The 13500-nt window shown below is 45.4% G+C and overlaps 1 protein-coding gene across 1 annotated transcript; it reads left to right on the forward strand.

Annotated features, from left to right (window-relative positions):
* Positions 1-224: 224 nt before the first annotated feature.
* On the forward strand, positions 225-1660 carry AURKAIP1 (aurora kinase A interacting protein 1; the record flags this gene model as incomplete). Its single annotated transcript, XM_010020194.1, has 2 exons — positions 225-677; positions 1553-1660. Coding segments are annotated over 2 exons (561 nt in total), but the record flags the coding sequence as incomplete, so codon positions are not given.
* Positions 1661-13500: the final 11840 nt, after the last annotated feature.

Consider the following 13500-nt stretch of genomic DNA (forward strand, 5'->3'; position numbering starts at 1 on the left):
TAACGCAGGTTACACACTAAATATCGTATAATACAGTTTTTAGCAGATGGTGTTACAGTAATGTTATTGAATTAAAATGAGACGACTTCCTTGCTTTTGTGATGGGCAATGCAATTTGAAAGCAGCTTCCTCTAGTAGGTGCTTCTGGCCACAGTTCTCTGATGGTTTTAGAGCTTTTCTTAAGGTACTGCTTGAAACTTCTGCCTCTGAAGTGAAACTCTTCTCTCCTCCAAGGCCACCGTTTGCCGAGGTCGGTGTCTTCCTTTCTTTGCTATCATTCTACACCTGCACACTACTGCACGCAGCCCTCTAACAAGAGTGGAGCCCAGCCTCAGCACTCGCATGACCCTGAACTGGAAGAGGTTCTGATCCCCAGGAAGCTTTCCATCAGCCCTTTAGAGAGCTGGCTGACGGTGAGATACTTCCTTCCGAAAGCAGAAGGCCTTCATGCTCAGGAGGACGCCGGGCAGGAGCCCCTCCAGCACTATGACTGCCCCCCATCTGATGAGGGAGGTGCTGTGGAGGAAGGAGAAGGAACACCCAACAACAAGGTGCAGTGTAAGAACGTCTTGAAGATTCGCAGGAGGAAAATGAATCGGCACAAGTTCAAAAAGCTGCTGAAGAGAAGGAAGTTCATTCGGAGGCGGATAAAGGAAGGTCGCAAGAAGAAGCGTCAGGTAAGCTCAGGGTAGAGAGAGCTTGGCATAAATGTGTCTGCTTCTTCAGGTATCAGATGATGGCTTTAAGTGGAATTGATTGAGGGGAAAAGCGGCGGCAGCAGCTCAGGAGCCTTAGTGAATTCAGCATTTACTGCTGCAGTAGCTTTTTCTGGTTGGTGTTTGACATGTGCATCTTCAGAAGCTGTAATTCACACTGACTCTGGTTGTAAACAGGTGTGTGTGATAGTTACTAGGCATAATCATGACATTAACTTCTGAATGTGTGGCTAATGGAGAGGAATTTTCATGTTTGTGTGGAAGATTAATTCACGTGGCTGCGTTACAGCAGGGAGACTGGTCTAATTTCTGTCCTGTCTTGGCAACATCCTCACGTGCTTCCTACTGTCTTTTTCTATATGGAAGCCTTTTACTTCCTTAATAGAAGGGGTGAAGAAAGATATAGGTGTTCATTCAAGCTGTAGATGTTTTCATTCACCACTCCCTTTCTGTTAGGTTTGCTGTGATACAGTTTAGCTCACTCTCTGTAATTTTCACCTTGCCTAGATGCAAACTGGGGTTAATTGTAATTCCATTTCTTCAGGTTTGTAGGTAACAGTGTTGAACCCTTTATAATGAGGAAATCCTCTTGATTTTCTTAGTTTCATTTTCCATCTTCTCAGTTTTCCTTGCACAGGACTTTTAAAACAATGCTACCAAGATCCTTGTGCGTTTCTATGTATTTTCCTACTTAGAACAACCTGCTAAAAAGCATTTCTCCTTTGTGTGTGTGTTATACCTGGATTCCCCTTGGCACGTGTGGGCAACGGCTGAAATCTGGAGTGTTGCTTCTGAGCTGTGTTACAATTTTATGTCTGTTTTTATGTTCTGTTTAGATAAAGTTTGAGAAAGATTTGGAGCGCATCTGGAAACGAGCTGGCTTGAAAAACGCTCCTGCAGGATGGCAGACACCCAAGATATTCCTGAAAAGCTCAAAGCAATAAACACATTTGTAATGAGTGTATATCCTGTAATTGTAATTAAAAAATAGTATTTAATACGTGGATTACATTTAACTTTTTTCTGAGTGTGATGAGATCAGTAGGAGGAAACTTTCAATCTCGGGGAGCAGTTTTCCAAGGACAAGCCTGACAGCGGTGTGATTTTTCCTCCTCATGGGAATGGTGTGAGCTCCTGTATAGTGACTTGGCACTGCTGTACAGTCCTGTGCTGCTGCTGCCCCAACTGTGTCTGAGCAAAGAGGTCTTTGACTGCAGCTGGATTTCGGAAGGTCCTATTTACAGTTAGACTGAAGGATATGCTACAAGAACAAGCAGTTGTGGCAGATGGGATAAAGTGAAAGAGTTCTTCTGATTATCCATGACACAAGCATCTACCAAGTTCTTTTCCAAATCTCCTTTCACAGGCTGGTCTTTAAGAGTTATGGTGAAATAGGAATTGGATCAGAATATCTGCAAAAGCTTTAATTCCCCCCTTACCTGGAGCCTTGGTGTGCGTGTGCCTTGGGTATTGCATAAGCATCCTTAAAGGGCACATTTGTTTGTTCTGTTTTGTGCTAATAAAAAAATGGTTACTTTTTTTCTACAATTGATTCTTGTCATACAGCATGTCCAACATTACCAATATCATGTTGGTAAAAGTTCAGAGCTAATTATTCATTAACTACAAAGCCTGTTGTGTGCCTGACACAACCCCATTGTAATCAGGTTTTACATGACTGAAGAGAGTCATGAAAGCTGTGAAAGATACAGATGTTTTAAATAAACCCTGGCAAAGGACTTGATATCTAGGTTCTGCTTCTGATTTTTCTGTTTCAGGTAGTTAACTTCTGTGTGATTTAACTCTTCCTTGTCTGTGTTCTAGCAGAAAGATGGGGTGGACTGACCTCAGAGAAAGGAAGGAAAAAGAATGAGCTGTCATTCTGCAGCATACAGGGAAGCTGCCCTGAAAATGCATTTCTTTTTATCTCCAGCAGCAGAACACTTGCCTAAACTGAAAGGGAAAGGAAACAAAAGGTAATCTGTGGAACTCACTGCCACAAGGTACCACTTAATGTTGCAGGAAGGACAAGGGGCTCCTCGCCCGAAGAGTGTGCCTGAGGTTCTGTGTGTGGCTCATGCTCTTGTCGCTAGATGGCAATCAACCCAAAGCCTCTGGAACTCCTTAGCCACTCGTGTGGAAGTTGGCTGGAGCTTTCTGCTGGTATTTTAAGGAAGGGGTACGCCCACATTTAAAACCCCATTAATCTTGTCGGAGAACTGGTGGCATTCTGCGAACTATTGAAGTCCTGTAGAGACATGTGGTTACCACATTTTTATAGTGCTTTTTTTTCCCCAAACCATATGTTAACAGTAGGCAACTTTGATCAAATACATTAAAAATGTGTTTTGTCCTTTTCATGCTCTAAATAGGCAGCAGTTGCTTTTAACCAAGACCAGTAGGACTCTCTCAGCCTATTGTCAGGATTCGGAGGAGGATGTCTGGCCATGAGTCTTAGGAATTCACCAAGCAAGAGAAGACTGAGTGTTGATTCTGGCTTACAGGTTGGTTAAATATGCAGAGTGCATCTGGGTGTTTCTAAAATAGCAATAAGCATTCCCTGCACAAAGATGCACAGATGAAAGGCTGAGGCCTGAGAGGTTTTTAACACCTTTGAAGTCAGTTACATGTCTTTTCCCCTCCCTCATCCCATTTGTTTTAAGAGTCTGTGCCAGTGTTCCCCGTCAGCTCTACAGCTTCTCTTTCTGACTCTCAGGCCAAGCTTGCTGGTTTCCTGTCTAGGGAAGAATGATGATCAGTTTGCATATTTCTAGGAGATTGCTGGCTGCTGAAGGGTTGGGATGCCTTTGGAATGACATGGAGAAAAAGACTTTATAGAAGGACAGCAGTAGCATGCCCTGCTAATTTATCAATGCTGTAGCTCTGATTCCAGTTTTGAGGTTTATTCCTCCTTGATTTTCTTTGTCTTATTTAATCCTACAGCTTGCATCTTTGTTGTAGATGCTAAATACACAAACTGCCCAAGTGTACGTTACCCATTTTTATCCGCTAACGCTTAGGTTGGTTTTATCTCTCTCTAGTTAGATATAAAACCTCTCTTGTTCTTGGGGACCATGATGATGGGACTGTAGCTCACCAGCTTGTCTGTTGTATGCTGGGATCATGCAGGCAGGGACCTTTGCCATTCTTCTGGATCAGCATCCCCACCTTGTTCTCTAACTTGTTTTTGTATTAGAATAGTAACTAGAAAAGAGAATCTTTGAAATGGTGGGAATTGCAAAGCATAATTATTCAGTACCTTGTGATGTTCCAGTGCAAGTGAACTCTTGTACTATTGCAAGGATCATGTTCTAGTAGGGTAGTTTTGTGGTGAATTGCAAGTCTCCATGAAGCAAAGTAACTTACTAAATGGTATGCTCTCTAAGTAGTAGTACAAATCACAGTCTGACAAGAGTAGTCATTACTTTCACATCTATTAGACATAATTACATAACCATGTTTAGAAGTCTGGAACAACTGTGTCATTTACAACAGTGTTTGTCAACCATCCATGTCTGTCATGTTCCTTTTTGCTGAAGTACCTCCAAGCATGTCTCAGGATTCCTGTTTTCTTCGTAGCAGGTACTGCACAGACTGTGTCTTACATGGCACTGATCAGATCATGTAAACCAGGGTTCTATCAACTGGCTGTGACTCTCTTGACCACAGGCTGCAATTCCAAACTGGCTCACTTGGATGAAAGCTGCACCTATTATTCTATAGGGGGAGCACGAGTACAGAATATATTGTTGACAAAGCTTTATTATGGGATGCTGTTCCTCTCCAAAACACGTGTGTATCAATGTACCTGCACAGTTAGTAAACGTGTTTGTGCAGATGTAGCTGTGGTGTGGGCTGAAAACAGGAAAGGCTTGACTTTTATAACTTCAAAATAGTAAAGACTTGAAGATTTTCCTTCATCTTACTACTCTGCTGAGAGGAAATGGTTGAAAGTCAGCAAGTGGTTGGTAGGTGAATTCATGCTCTGTATTCCAGAGACTGGAGATACCCAGTGAGATGGAGGCTTATGTTTGAAACTGCCTGATAGCCATTGGGCTGGAAAGGTCCAGTGGAAGTATCCATTCTTGCTTGCCTTTCCCTATAAGATAGAGGAACAAAAGTGAAACAAGGAATTGTGTGAGTCAGGGAATTTCAGATGACAATGTGATAGATCACTCCTGTGTCAATTCCCTGAAATCAGGCGGAAGTTTCAAGTCTTGCTCACTGCATGGGCACTAATGCAGCTTTCCTTTGTTATGCTAGTTACAAAACTTGTAGGAACTGTGAAACTTGTCCCCTGTTCTTGACTGTAGCTGAAATTGTCTGTTGTGTTTCAAAATAATGGGAAGAAAAGAGGAGGTTGAACGGACAGTGGGATCATAGAACTGCATGTGCTGTGTTTGCTTAGGAAATGTGCCTAAAGTTTTGTTTAAAGTAGAAAACTAACATAAAATATTGATCAACAATGAGTGTTTTCTCACTTGTTCAGTAAACGAGACGTGGTGCTGAGCAGACAGGTCTGGTGCTGAGGGAGTGTTGTTGCCTTTGGTATGTGTAGGTCTGGAGGAAACACTCCTGGAACCTCTCAATAGCTGCACTTCAGAGTCCTACAGCCACTTGCAGAGTGTTTGGTGCTAAGACAAGGATGTGGAGTCCTGAGTGAGGAATCAGCACATCAGGTAAAAATCCAATAGCTTGGAATGTATTGGGTTTAAGGGAATTAACAGTTCATGGCAGGATGCTTCTGGCTGAGTTACTCACCAGCCAGTGAGGAACTGGTTAAACTTGAGGAATAAGCAGTCACAGAAGAACATGCCAAAGGAAAAAGAAACTGGTAGAAGAAACTACAAGAGTTGTAGTCAGCAATGTGACTGTGTGTAAACAGCACCACGTTACTCACCAGCTCCATTCCCTGGGTGCTTTTGAGTCAGAGCTGTTTCCTCCACCGACAAAGGGTTTTCTGCTGTCAGCACTGAGGCAGCAAGTTCCTTAAGGAAGAGCCAGCTGGAATGTGTTCAGCAGCAGAATCAGCAGGTACCTCCTGAAGGCAGACTCTGTGACTGGTCACCCAGGCTTAGCAGGCCTCCATTTGGCTTCCCTCACCATTCAGACTGTTTCAGTTACTGGCCAGAAGATGCTGCTGCATATGGTCTTTCCTTTTGCTTCCCCCAGGTCTGAATGGGCATCCTCCAGGGAATTCCCAGTGCCTCATTGTGCTGTGTGTGATGCAGGAGGATGGCCCATATTACTGTCAGCATCCTGCCATCTGTGAGAACTGCTCCAGGCCCATCGGAAGGTAGGACAGAGCCAAATGTGTCCCACTTTCTGATAACATCATCCATCCCTTGGGGAAGGGAAGAGGCTTGTAGCCCTTGGAAGGACAGGAAAGGCTTTCACAAGTAATTCATGCAGAAACCTGGGACTGTGGAAAGAAAGTGAGCAGAAAATAACAATCTTGAGCTCTGTGCTTTGGGTGCAACACCTTCTCCTTGGGTGATGTCTGGCTGTGGAAAGGAGAGCAGATGAAAACACACATATGTAGCTTTCAGTGTAGGGACAGCTACTTCTGGAGTAGGGCTGTAGCAAGCAGCATCACCCTGTTTTCTTTAGCTGAAGTTATGCTTGCCAGAGTCCTTGATTGATCTACAGCACATACACAGTTCCCACAGATGATCCTTAAAAGCTGGCCAGGCTCCATGTTTGTCTAAATTTGGCAGCAGGATTATAGTGCATTATGAAAAGCAACCTCCTTTTCAGCCAAAGGATTTAAATGAAATGGCCTGCAAACCTGAGGAAATAGTAGAACTCTCTGGGAGACAACCTTTGAACACCCTTTCCAGAGCCAACCTATTCATTTTTCCACTCTTCCCAGTCATTTCTGATCTCAAGATGCTGTGCCTCCTATCCCACTGCTTCATTATTTTAGGCGGGTGCAACACATGGGCTGCAATTAGTGTGAGGGATGGAGTGTCCCTCAAAAACTCACAGTACCAGAACACTGTTCCCATGTACAGAGACCAAAAGATGTGGTTAGAGGCACAATGCTGATGGTCAGAAAGAGGACACTCCCTGAGTATGCTCAGGACTTTTTGGTTCTTTACAGAAAGAAACTCTGCTGTGTGCTTGTGGCTTGAGCTTTTCCCATGTTGGAGAAGCCTGACCTGCTGCCTGTGTGCTCTGCAAAAGGCTCTCTCTTCTCCTCCTCCTTAAAAGTGCTTTTAGGTTCAGACCTGGAGGTTTTTCTAGTCTTTGATAAAGAAGAGCAGAAGCACAGGACTTCTCATTGATGTATCTTGCAATCAGGGCCTGAAAGTGCTGTAACTTCTGAAGCACCACCAGCCTTGTGTGCAGGGACACCTTCCACTAGAGCAGGTTGCTCCAAGCCCCTGTGTCCAACCTGGCCTTGAACACTGCCAGGGATGGGGCAGCCACAGCTTCTCTGGGCACCCTGTGCCAGCGCCTCAGCACCCTCACAGGGAAGAGCTTCTGCCCCAGAGCTCATCTCAGTCTCCCCTCTGGCAGGTTCAAGCCATTCCCTTGTCCTGTCCCTGCAGGCCCTTGTCCAAAGCCCTTCTCCAGGTTTCCTATAGGCCCCCTTTAGGTACTGGAAGACTTCCATGTAAACTGCCTTGAGATCATGAGAAAGCATGCAAAGTGCAGGCCATTTCTTTACAGAGGAGTGTTGCTGAACTGAAAGATGGGACCTGGGTCAGTCTGTCTGGGTGCCTCTTCCTGGGATTTAGACAGGGGATGAGTAAGAGCCAGGTGGGATGGCACAGTGTGAGCTGCTGCCTTCTTTCACATTTCTTAAGGCAAACACTGGCTGAGTAAATGTTCAAAGTGGTGATTTGATCCCTCAATCATTTCCTCCTGAATCTCAGTGCTGTCCACCATCTGCCAAGTTGGACCAGTGCTCTGCTTCTATCCCCTAGAGCAGAGCCTAATGGTTTCATCCTGGGTTTGAACAAGCTAAGATGCTGTAGAACCACAGCTCCCATGGAAGTGAGTCAGTCCCAGGTCATGGCTTGGCTCCCTTCTGTCTTGGGCACTTGATACTCAGCAGTTAATATGGGGGGATCATTTGTATGGATGTAGAAGTTTTGGGGTACTCAGTTGCATGTGGTAGCTTGTCAGGAGCCCTGAAAATATCCCCCTGCTTCCGAGGAACACACAGAGGCTGCTGTGACCCTTAGAGGAACACTAATAGATGCATACACATGAATAGAGCAGCTCCTGAAGTTATGATTGATGGTAACTCCAACTTCCATCCCCTCAGGACCTTTATGGTTCATGTACTGATCTTGAGCTCATACCTGCATCTTTCTTTATTCTTTTAATTCTGTGTGTTGAAGGCACTAGTGGCTCTCAGAATAGATTTAGGAGATAAATACTTAATGCTTTTACTGGCTTTCAGAATAGACTTCACAGTTGAAACAAAATGCAATTGTAAGAATCATAGAATCCCAGCCTGGTTTGTGTTGAAGGGACCTTAAAGCTCCTCCAGCTCCAACCGCTGCCCCGGGCAGGGACACCTTCCACTAGAGCAGGTTGCTCCAAGCCCCTGTGTCCAACCTGGCCTTGAACACTGCCAGGGATGGGGCAGCCACAGCTTCTCTGGGCACCCTGTGCCAGCGCCTCAGCACCCTCACAGGGAAGAGCTTCTGCCCAAGGGCTCATCTCAGTCTCCCCTCTGGCAGGTTAAAGCCATTCCCCTTGGCCTGTCACTGTGGTGTCCTGCAAAGCAGCAGCAGGTAATGACTTGTTTGCCGTAGGGAATCAGAATCCTGGGATGAACAGGCCATTGTAAAGCTAAAAATCAGGGTTCTGTCCAAATGATGCCCCAGTTCCTTCATTCTGGTACCTTGTCAGCTTTGTGTGCACACTGACTCTTCACACAGTGCCAGGGCCTTCCAGAGCAGCAGCAGAGCCCAGGTAGTAGGGAAGGTGCTGGTAGGCTGACGTGCAGCTGCTCTGGGCAGTATTCCTGATTCTGCCCCTGATCCACTGTGTGAGTTTGGGTGAGTCATTTCCTTCTGTGCTGTGTGTCTCCCTCCTGCTCCTGTGTGTTTAGGCTACAGTTTTCCTACCAGAACCTGTTTGTGCTGTACCTAAAACCTGCCTGTGTGCAACAAACATGAGTGTGATGCCACCAATAACAAGAGCCTTGCACACATGAGTGAGGGACCAGAAAAACCCACCTAAGGTGGTTTTAGGTTGGCTATTTGCGAAGGTATTTTATTTGAAACAGTTGTGACAAGCTATTTAAATCCTTTTTTACTAAACTGAAATTACTTTTATAGGGAACTGATTTTCCAGATTTCCTTTTTGCCTTTGCTTTATGCCAAAGATATTAAACTTAAGAGAAAATTATAATGTACCTCTCTGCTTTGTGATGGCAGTGGGGTGCTGCTTTGTGTCTGTTTCCATTCCTGATTTGCTTGCTGCTTGTTTTGGGACTTCTCATTAGTCAGTGTTGTTTGGGGTGAGCACTTTGATCCTGTGTGGACCTTCTCTATCACAAAGGATAATGGTTGGTGCTATTGGATATGATATGATTGGATAATATGGATAACATGAAATACAATAATAGTTTTGCTACTTGATACCTGAGAAAATGCTGGCTACCCCTGTGCAATCCTGTTGCTGTGCTAGCCTAGATGGAAGATCACAGCCTGTCACTGCTGTCATCTACTGGAACTACTCCTTTAGCTGCACCAGGAGGCACTGCTACAGTGCAGGGGACTGTAGATTGAAACCCCAGTGAAGATTTGTACCTAAAAATGAATTCAAATGAAATGAGTAAGGAGATAGAGGCCAGTACTCGAGTGTTCCCTGGATCAGGTCTCTCCACAAAGTCTTTGCCTGCTGAGAGTGAGGAGGTTGTGCTTAAATTAAACACCATTTAAACAAAACCAAGCAAAAAAAGCCCAATAAAACCACCTCAGTGAGGACACTTATTGATCTATTTAGGATTAACCAACTTAGCACTTAACCTGACTGCATCTGCTTCAGCTGCTTACTTGGAACAACGTGGAATTTGACGCTGATTCAAAAGAACTATCTTTAATATCAAATATTTATTGATTACAGGGGTTTGACAGTGATTTTCACAGGTTAGGAATGGCAGGATACATTTATGAATAGGCAAATCTAGTCAGCACCAGAAAAACCCTCTGGTGAAGCACAGGTACGTGGGATCCCCAGCAAAGACAAGGTGAAGAGGAGTCTCTGCTTTCTCGGCAGGATACATGATCTTATGGGTGTTTGTGAAACACAAGGTTTTAGGAGGAAGATTCTTAGCAGGTATAAACTGACATAGTGTAAGTTTGCTGATTTATACCTGCTAAGTATCTGCATCTGATTTTTAGGGGCACATTTGACTTTTCTCCCCACACTGAACCCACCTTTTTGGATGTCATGTTGTGGAAGAATTACCCAAATGCATTTTTTATCTTGGAAAAATAATCTTCAGGCTTCAGTCTGGAGGGGAAAAAAATCCCTGTTGGTTTCCTGGGCAATTCCTCTGTTTTTGTAACTGGTTTCTATTAATGGTTTTGAGATGAATCCCAGGAATCTGAAGCTGACTGCATTCCAACAGAAGGGGGTGTTTAAATATTGTGCCATGCTAGAGCAAGCTGTAGAGATGCCTTAGGGCAAAAGATGCAGACAGAGCTCTCTGACCTGTGCAGGGACAGTGCTGGAGGAGCACAGGAACACTCATGCACACACATTAATGGATTCAGTAGGAGAGCAGGCTCCTTGCATGCTCCAGTTTAACTCCTTTGTGCATGTCTAAGTCTCTCCTGGGCAAGCTGCAAAGCTCAGCGTGAAAAGCAGAAGGTCAAAACCCTCTTAAGCTTCCATCTACCTAAATATCTGGCATAGCTGGACATTCACATTAATTAATATGTGCTCCAGTGCTTTTGGCACCATTATACCCTAGTATAAATGGTGCCAGAGATGTGCAATTCTCATACACGAGGTGTTTTTCCTTAGTTGTTGGGTTGGTGACTGCATCACGGGCTGGTGATCACCATGGACTCCAATGTAATAAAACAAAGCAGAAAACCCCCTGGCGAGCCCCTCAACTTGTCATTCTGAGTTTGTTCTTCAGACAAGGCACAGCAGGGACTTTAGCACTTATGGTGAGGGAACAAACATTGTAATGCTGGGTCTGAAAGAGGGACGTGGCTTGTTACATCACTGGGATAATGATAGGCTTCACTTCACAGCCCTGTTATTGTGGTTGGGTCTCAGATTTGTCCTTTTAGTTCACAGCTCTTGCTGCAAGTTGGATTGTTTCAGGCTTGCTTCTGGGATTCATTGCAGCTGAAAGATTTATTGTAATGAGAAAAGCTTTGCAACCAAATGAAGCCTCCAGGGAAACACATACCCTCTGGTGATCCCCATGGTTCTGTTACACTGCTCTTTTCCATCAGCTCTGAAGGCTCCCCTGATCCACACCAGACCTTTCTTAGTCAGGGGGAGTGAGTATGGGTGTGTGTTTATCCCTCTGAGTGTTACAGGCTGGTCACTATTGGCACAACAAGGGTTATTTGAGCATAGAGATAAATGGTGTCAGTGTACCTCAGTCCTGACCTGCAGTACCCCTTTTGCTGTTCCCATGCAAAGCTCTACTTCTGCTTGTGTTTTAGCTTTGCAGGATCCTTGCTCCCTTTGCCACTGTACCTGTCAATTAGCACTCTCTATTCCCAAGCTGTAGCATTCCCTATTACTTTTCAGTTCTAGGAGTTATCCTTCTGCTCATGGGTAGGTATTTTCTCCTTTGATCCTGGCACAGTACTCTGGGTCCTGTATGTAAAGAAGATCTGAAGAAGTTGTTGGTAGTAAGCATGGAGTGCTGACAAATCCTGTCCATAAGGCGTTGTGCTGTGCTTTGTATCTTTGTGTCAACAGAACATTAATCCTGGCATTCCTTTTTAACACATTCCATCTATTTAGAGCTCTGAAAATGGGGCAGAAGTGGCCACTTCCACTCCTGCTTCCCAGGGTTAATGGTTCTCAAAATGGCAATAGAGGGATGGAGGGTACCTCTTGGTATCAGACCTTCTTCCTAATCCCATACTTGCTTAGTATTTCTATACTGGTGGGGTTTGGTTCAGATTCACAGGGAGGTCCTTCAGTGCAGCCTGCAGCCATGGAAAACAGAAGTGTGAACATGGAAGGGATTGGGAAGAGGAAGCTTCCTGGCAGACATGGCTTGCCCATTATTGTTTCCCACAAGCCAAACAATGTTGGGACCCTGCACTGTCTCTGGGCAGGGGTGTTTTTCCACCAGCATTTCATATCTGAAATAGATATGAAATATCTCTTATATGAACGATCTATTTCCCATCACTGTATATTTCATAGGTGACTCTGGAGACACAGGAGCCTTTCTTCTCCCTGTTAGCCTGCTCTGTGATGAGCCTGGCAGGTGCAGAGCTCTGGGAAGCAGAACCACTTGGCTGGTGCTGGCAGGTTCCCTCCCCTTGCATGGATGAAGCTGCTTCCTTTGGACAGCCTCTGTGGTCAGGGTGCACATCTGTATGTGCCGCAACGGGCAGCTGAGAATCCATCCCCAAAGCACCTCGGGGAGCGAGGAAGGAGGAGGGCTGCTGGCCAGGGCTGCCTCCGTGGAGAGTCTAGTTAGAAGTTCAGCTCCTGCTGGGGCAGTGTTGACACAGCTGCCTGGGCAGCAGCTTTTGGACTAGCAAAGCTCTAGAAGACAGGGCTGAGTAGAGACTGTGCAGACTTAAAGTGAGGAAAAGGCGAAGATCTATGAGAAAGCCTCGTGTGTCCCTTCCCTCCTCTCCTCTGAACCCCGAGAAGCTGTTTGCTCTTTCAGTGCATGGTTTTCTGTAGGAGCCTTCCATGGGTTCGGCCTCAACTTGGCTTCTTTCAGTCAGGAAATAGCCAATTCATGACAGCAGCAACCACAGCAATCTGCATCCATCCCAGAAGTCAGGCGAGAAACGGGCTGTAACCTCTGCAGTGCCAAAGCTGGGAAGCAGAAAGGTGGAAAAGCAACCTGGAATTGCAGCCTGGAAGGTTCTGCTTGTGGTTTAGAGAAACCAAGGGCAGGAGAGGGTGCCGAGTCTGCTGCCTGTGCCATGGGAACAGCTTCTTGCCCCCAAGCCAAGCATTTTCCAGCCTCTGCTGACGCAGCTGAACAAAAGGCTGTCGGATTTGAGCCCTTCCTCTGGCTCCATGGCCTGACAGAGAGCAAAGGCTCTTTCTGCCACTAGACCTGTGGCTCAGCACCAGCCCATCACCTCAGCTGCATCGATCATATTGTCTTTGTTGTGGTGGCTGAGAATCTGGCAGCAGGTTTTCAACTGAGGGACACAGTAGGAGCCTTTGCTGCATGCAGGTGTCTATGGAATTGGGCTAATGCAGGTAGCTGAGGCTTGCAAAGACAAGCCCATGTGTTGCATGAGGGTTGTAATTAGATTGGACATGTGAAGGTCCAGGCTGTTGGCATAGCTCAGGTGTGTGTGAACTTGGACTGTGAGTGGCTGTATCCAAGTACCCACAAACTTCTCTGCTTCATATAAATGACAGAGTTGAAGTTTGCAGTGAAATTCTGTGGGGTTCTTACCTGAAGATGGTTTTAGAGCTTTTGACCAGAAGCAAACAAGCAGTTACTGGATGTGTTTTGGATGGTGTGGAGACCTGCTGGAGCTGACAGCAGGCTTCTGCATGGTCACATTGTTCAGTAATAGCTCCAGTGGTTTCTTGGAATTTCTTAGGAAGTCTCTGGTTCTGTCTGCTGTTAACCATA

This window comes from Nestor notabilis, unplaced genomic scaffold (assembly GCF_000696875.1).
Source record: "Nestor notabilis isolate BGI_N333 unplaced genomic scaffold, ASM69687v1 scaffold27188, whole genome shotgun sequence".
In the NCBI taxonomy this organism is placed as follows: domain Eukaryota; kingdom Metazoa; phylum Chordata; class Aves; order Psittaciformes; family Psittacidae; genus Nestor; species Nestor notabilis.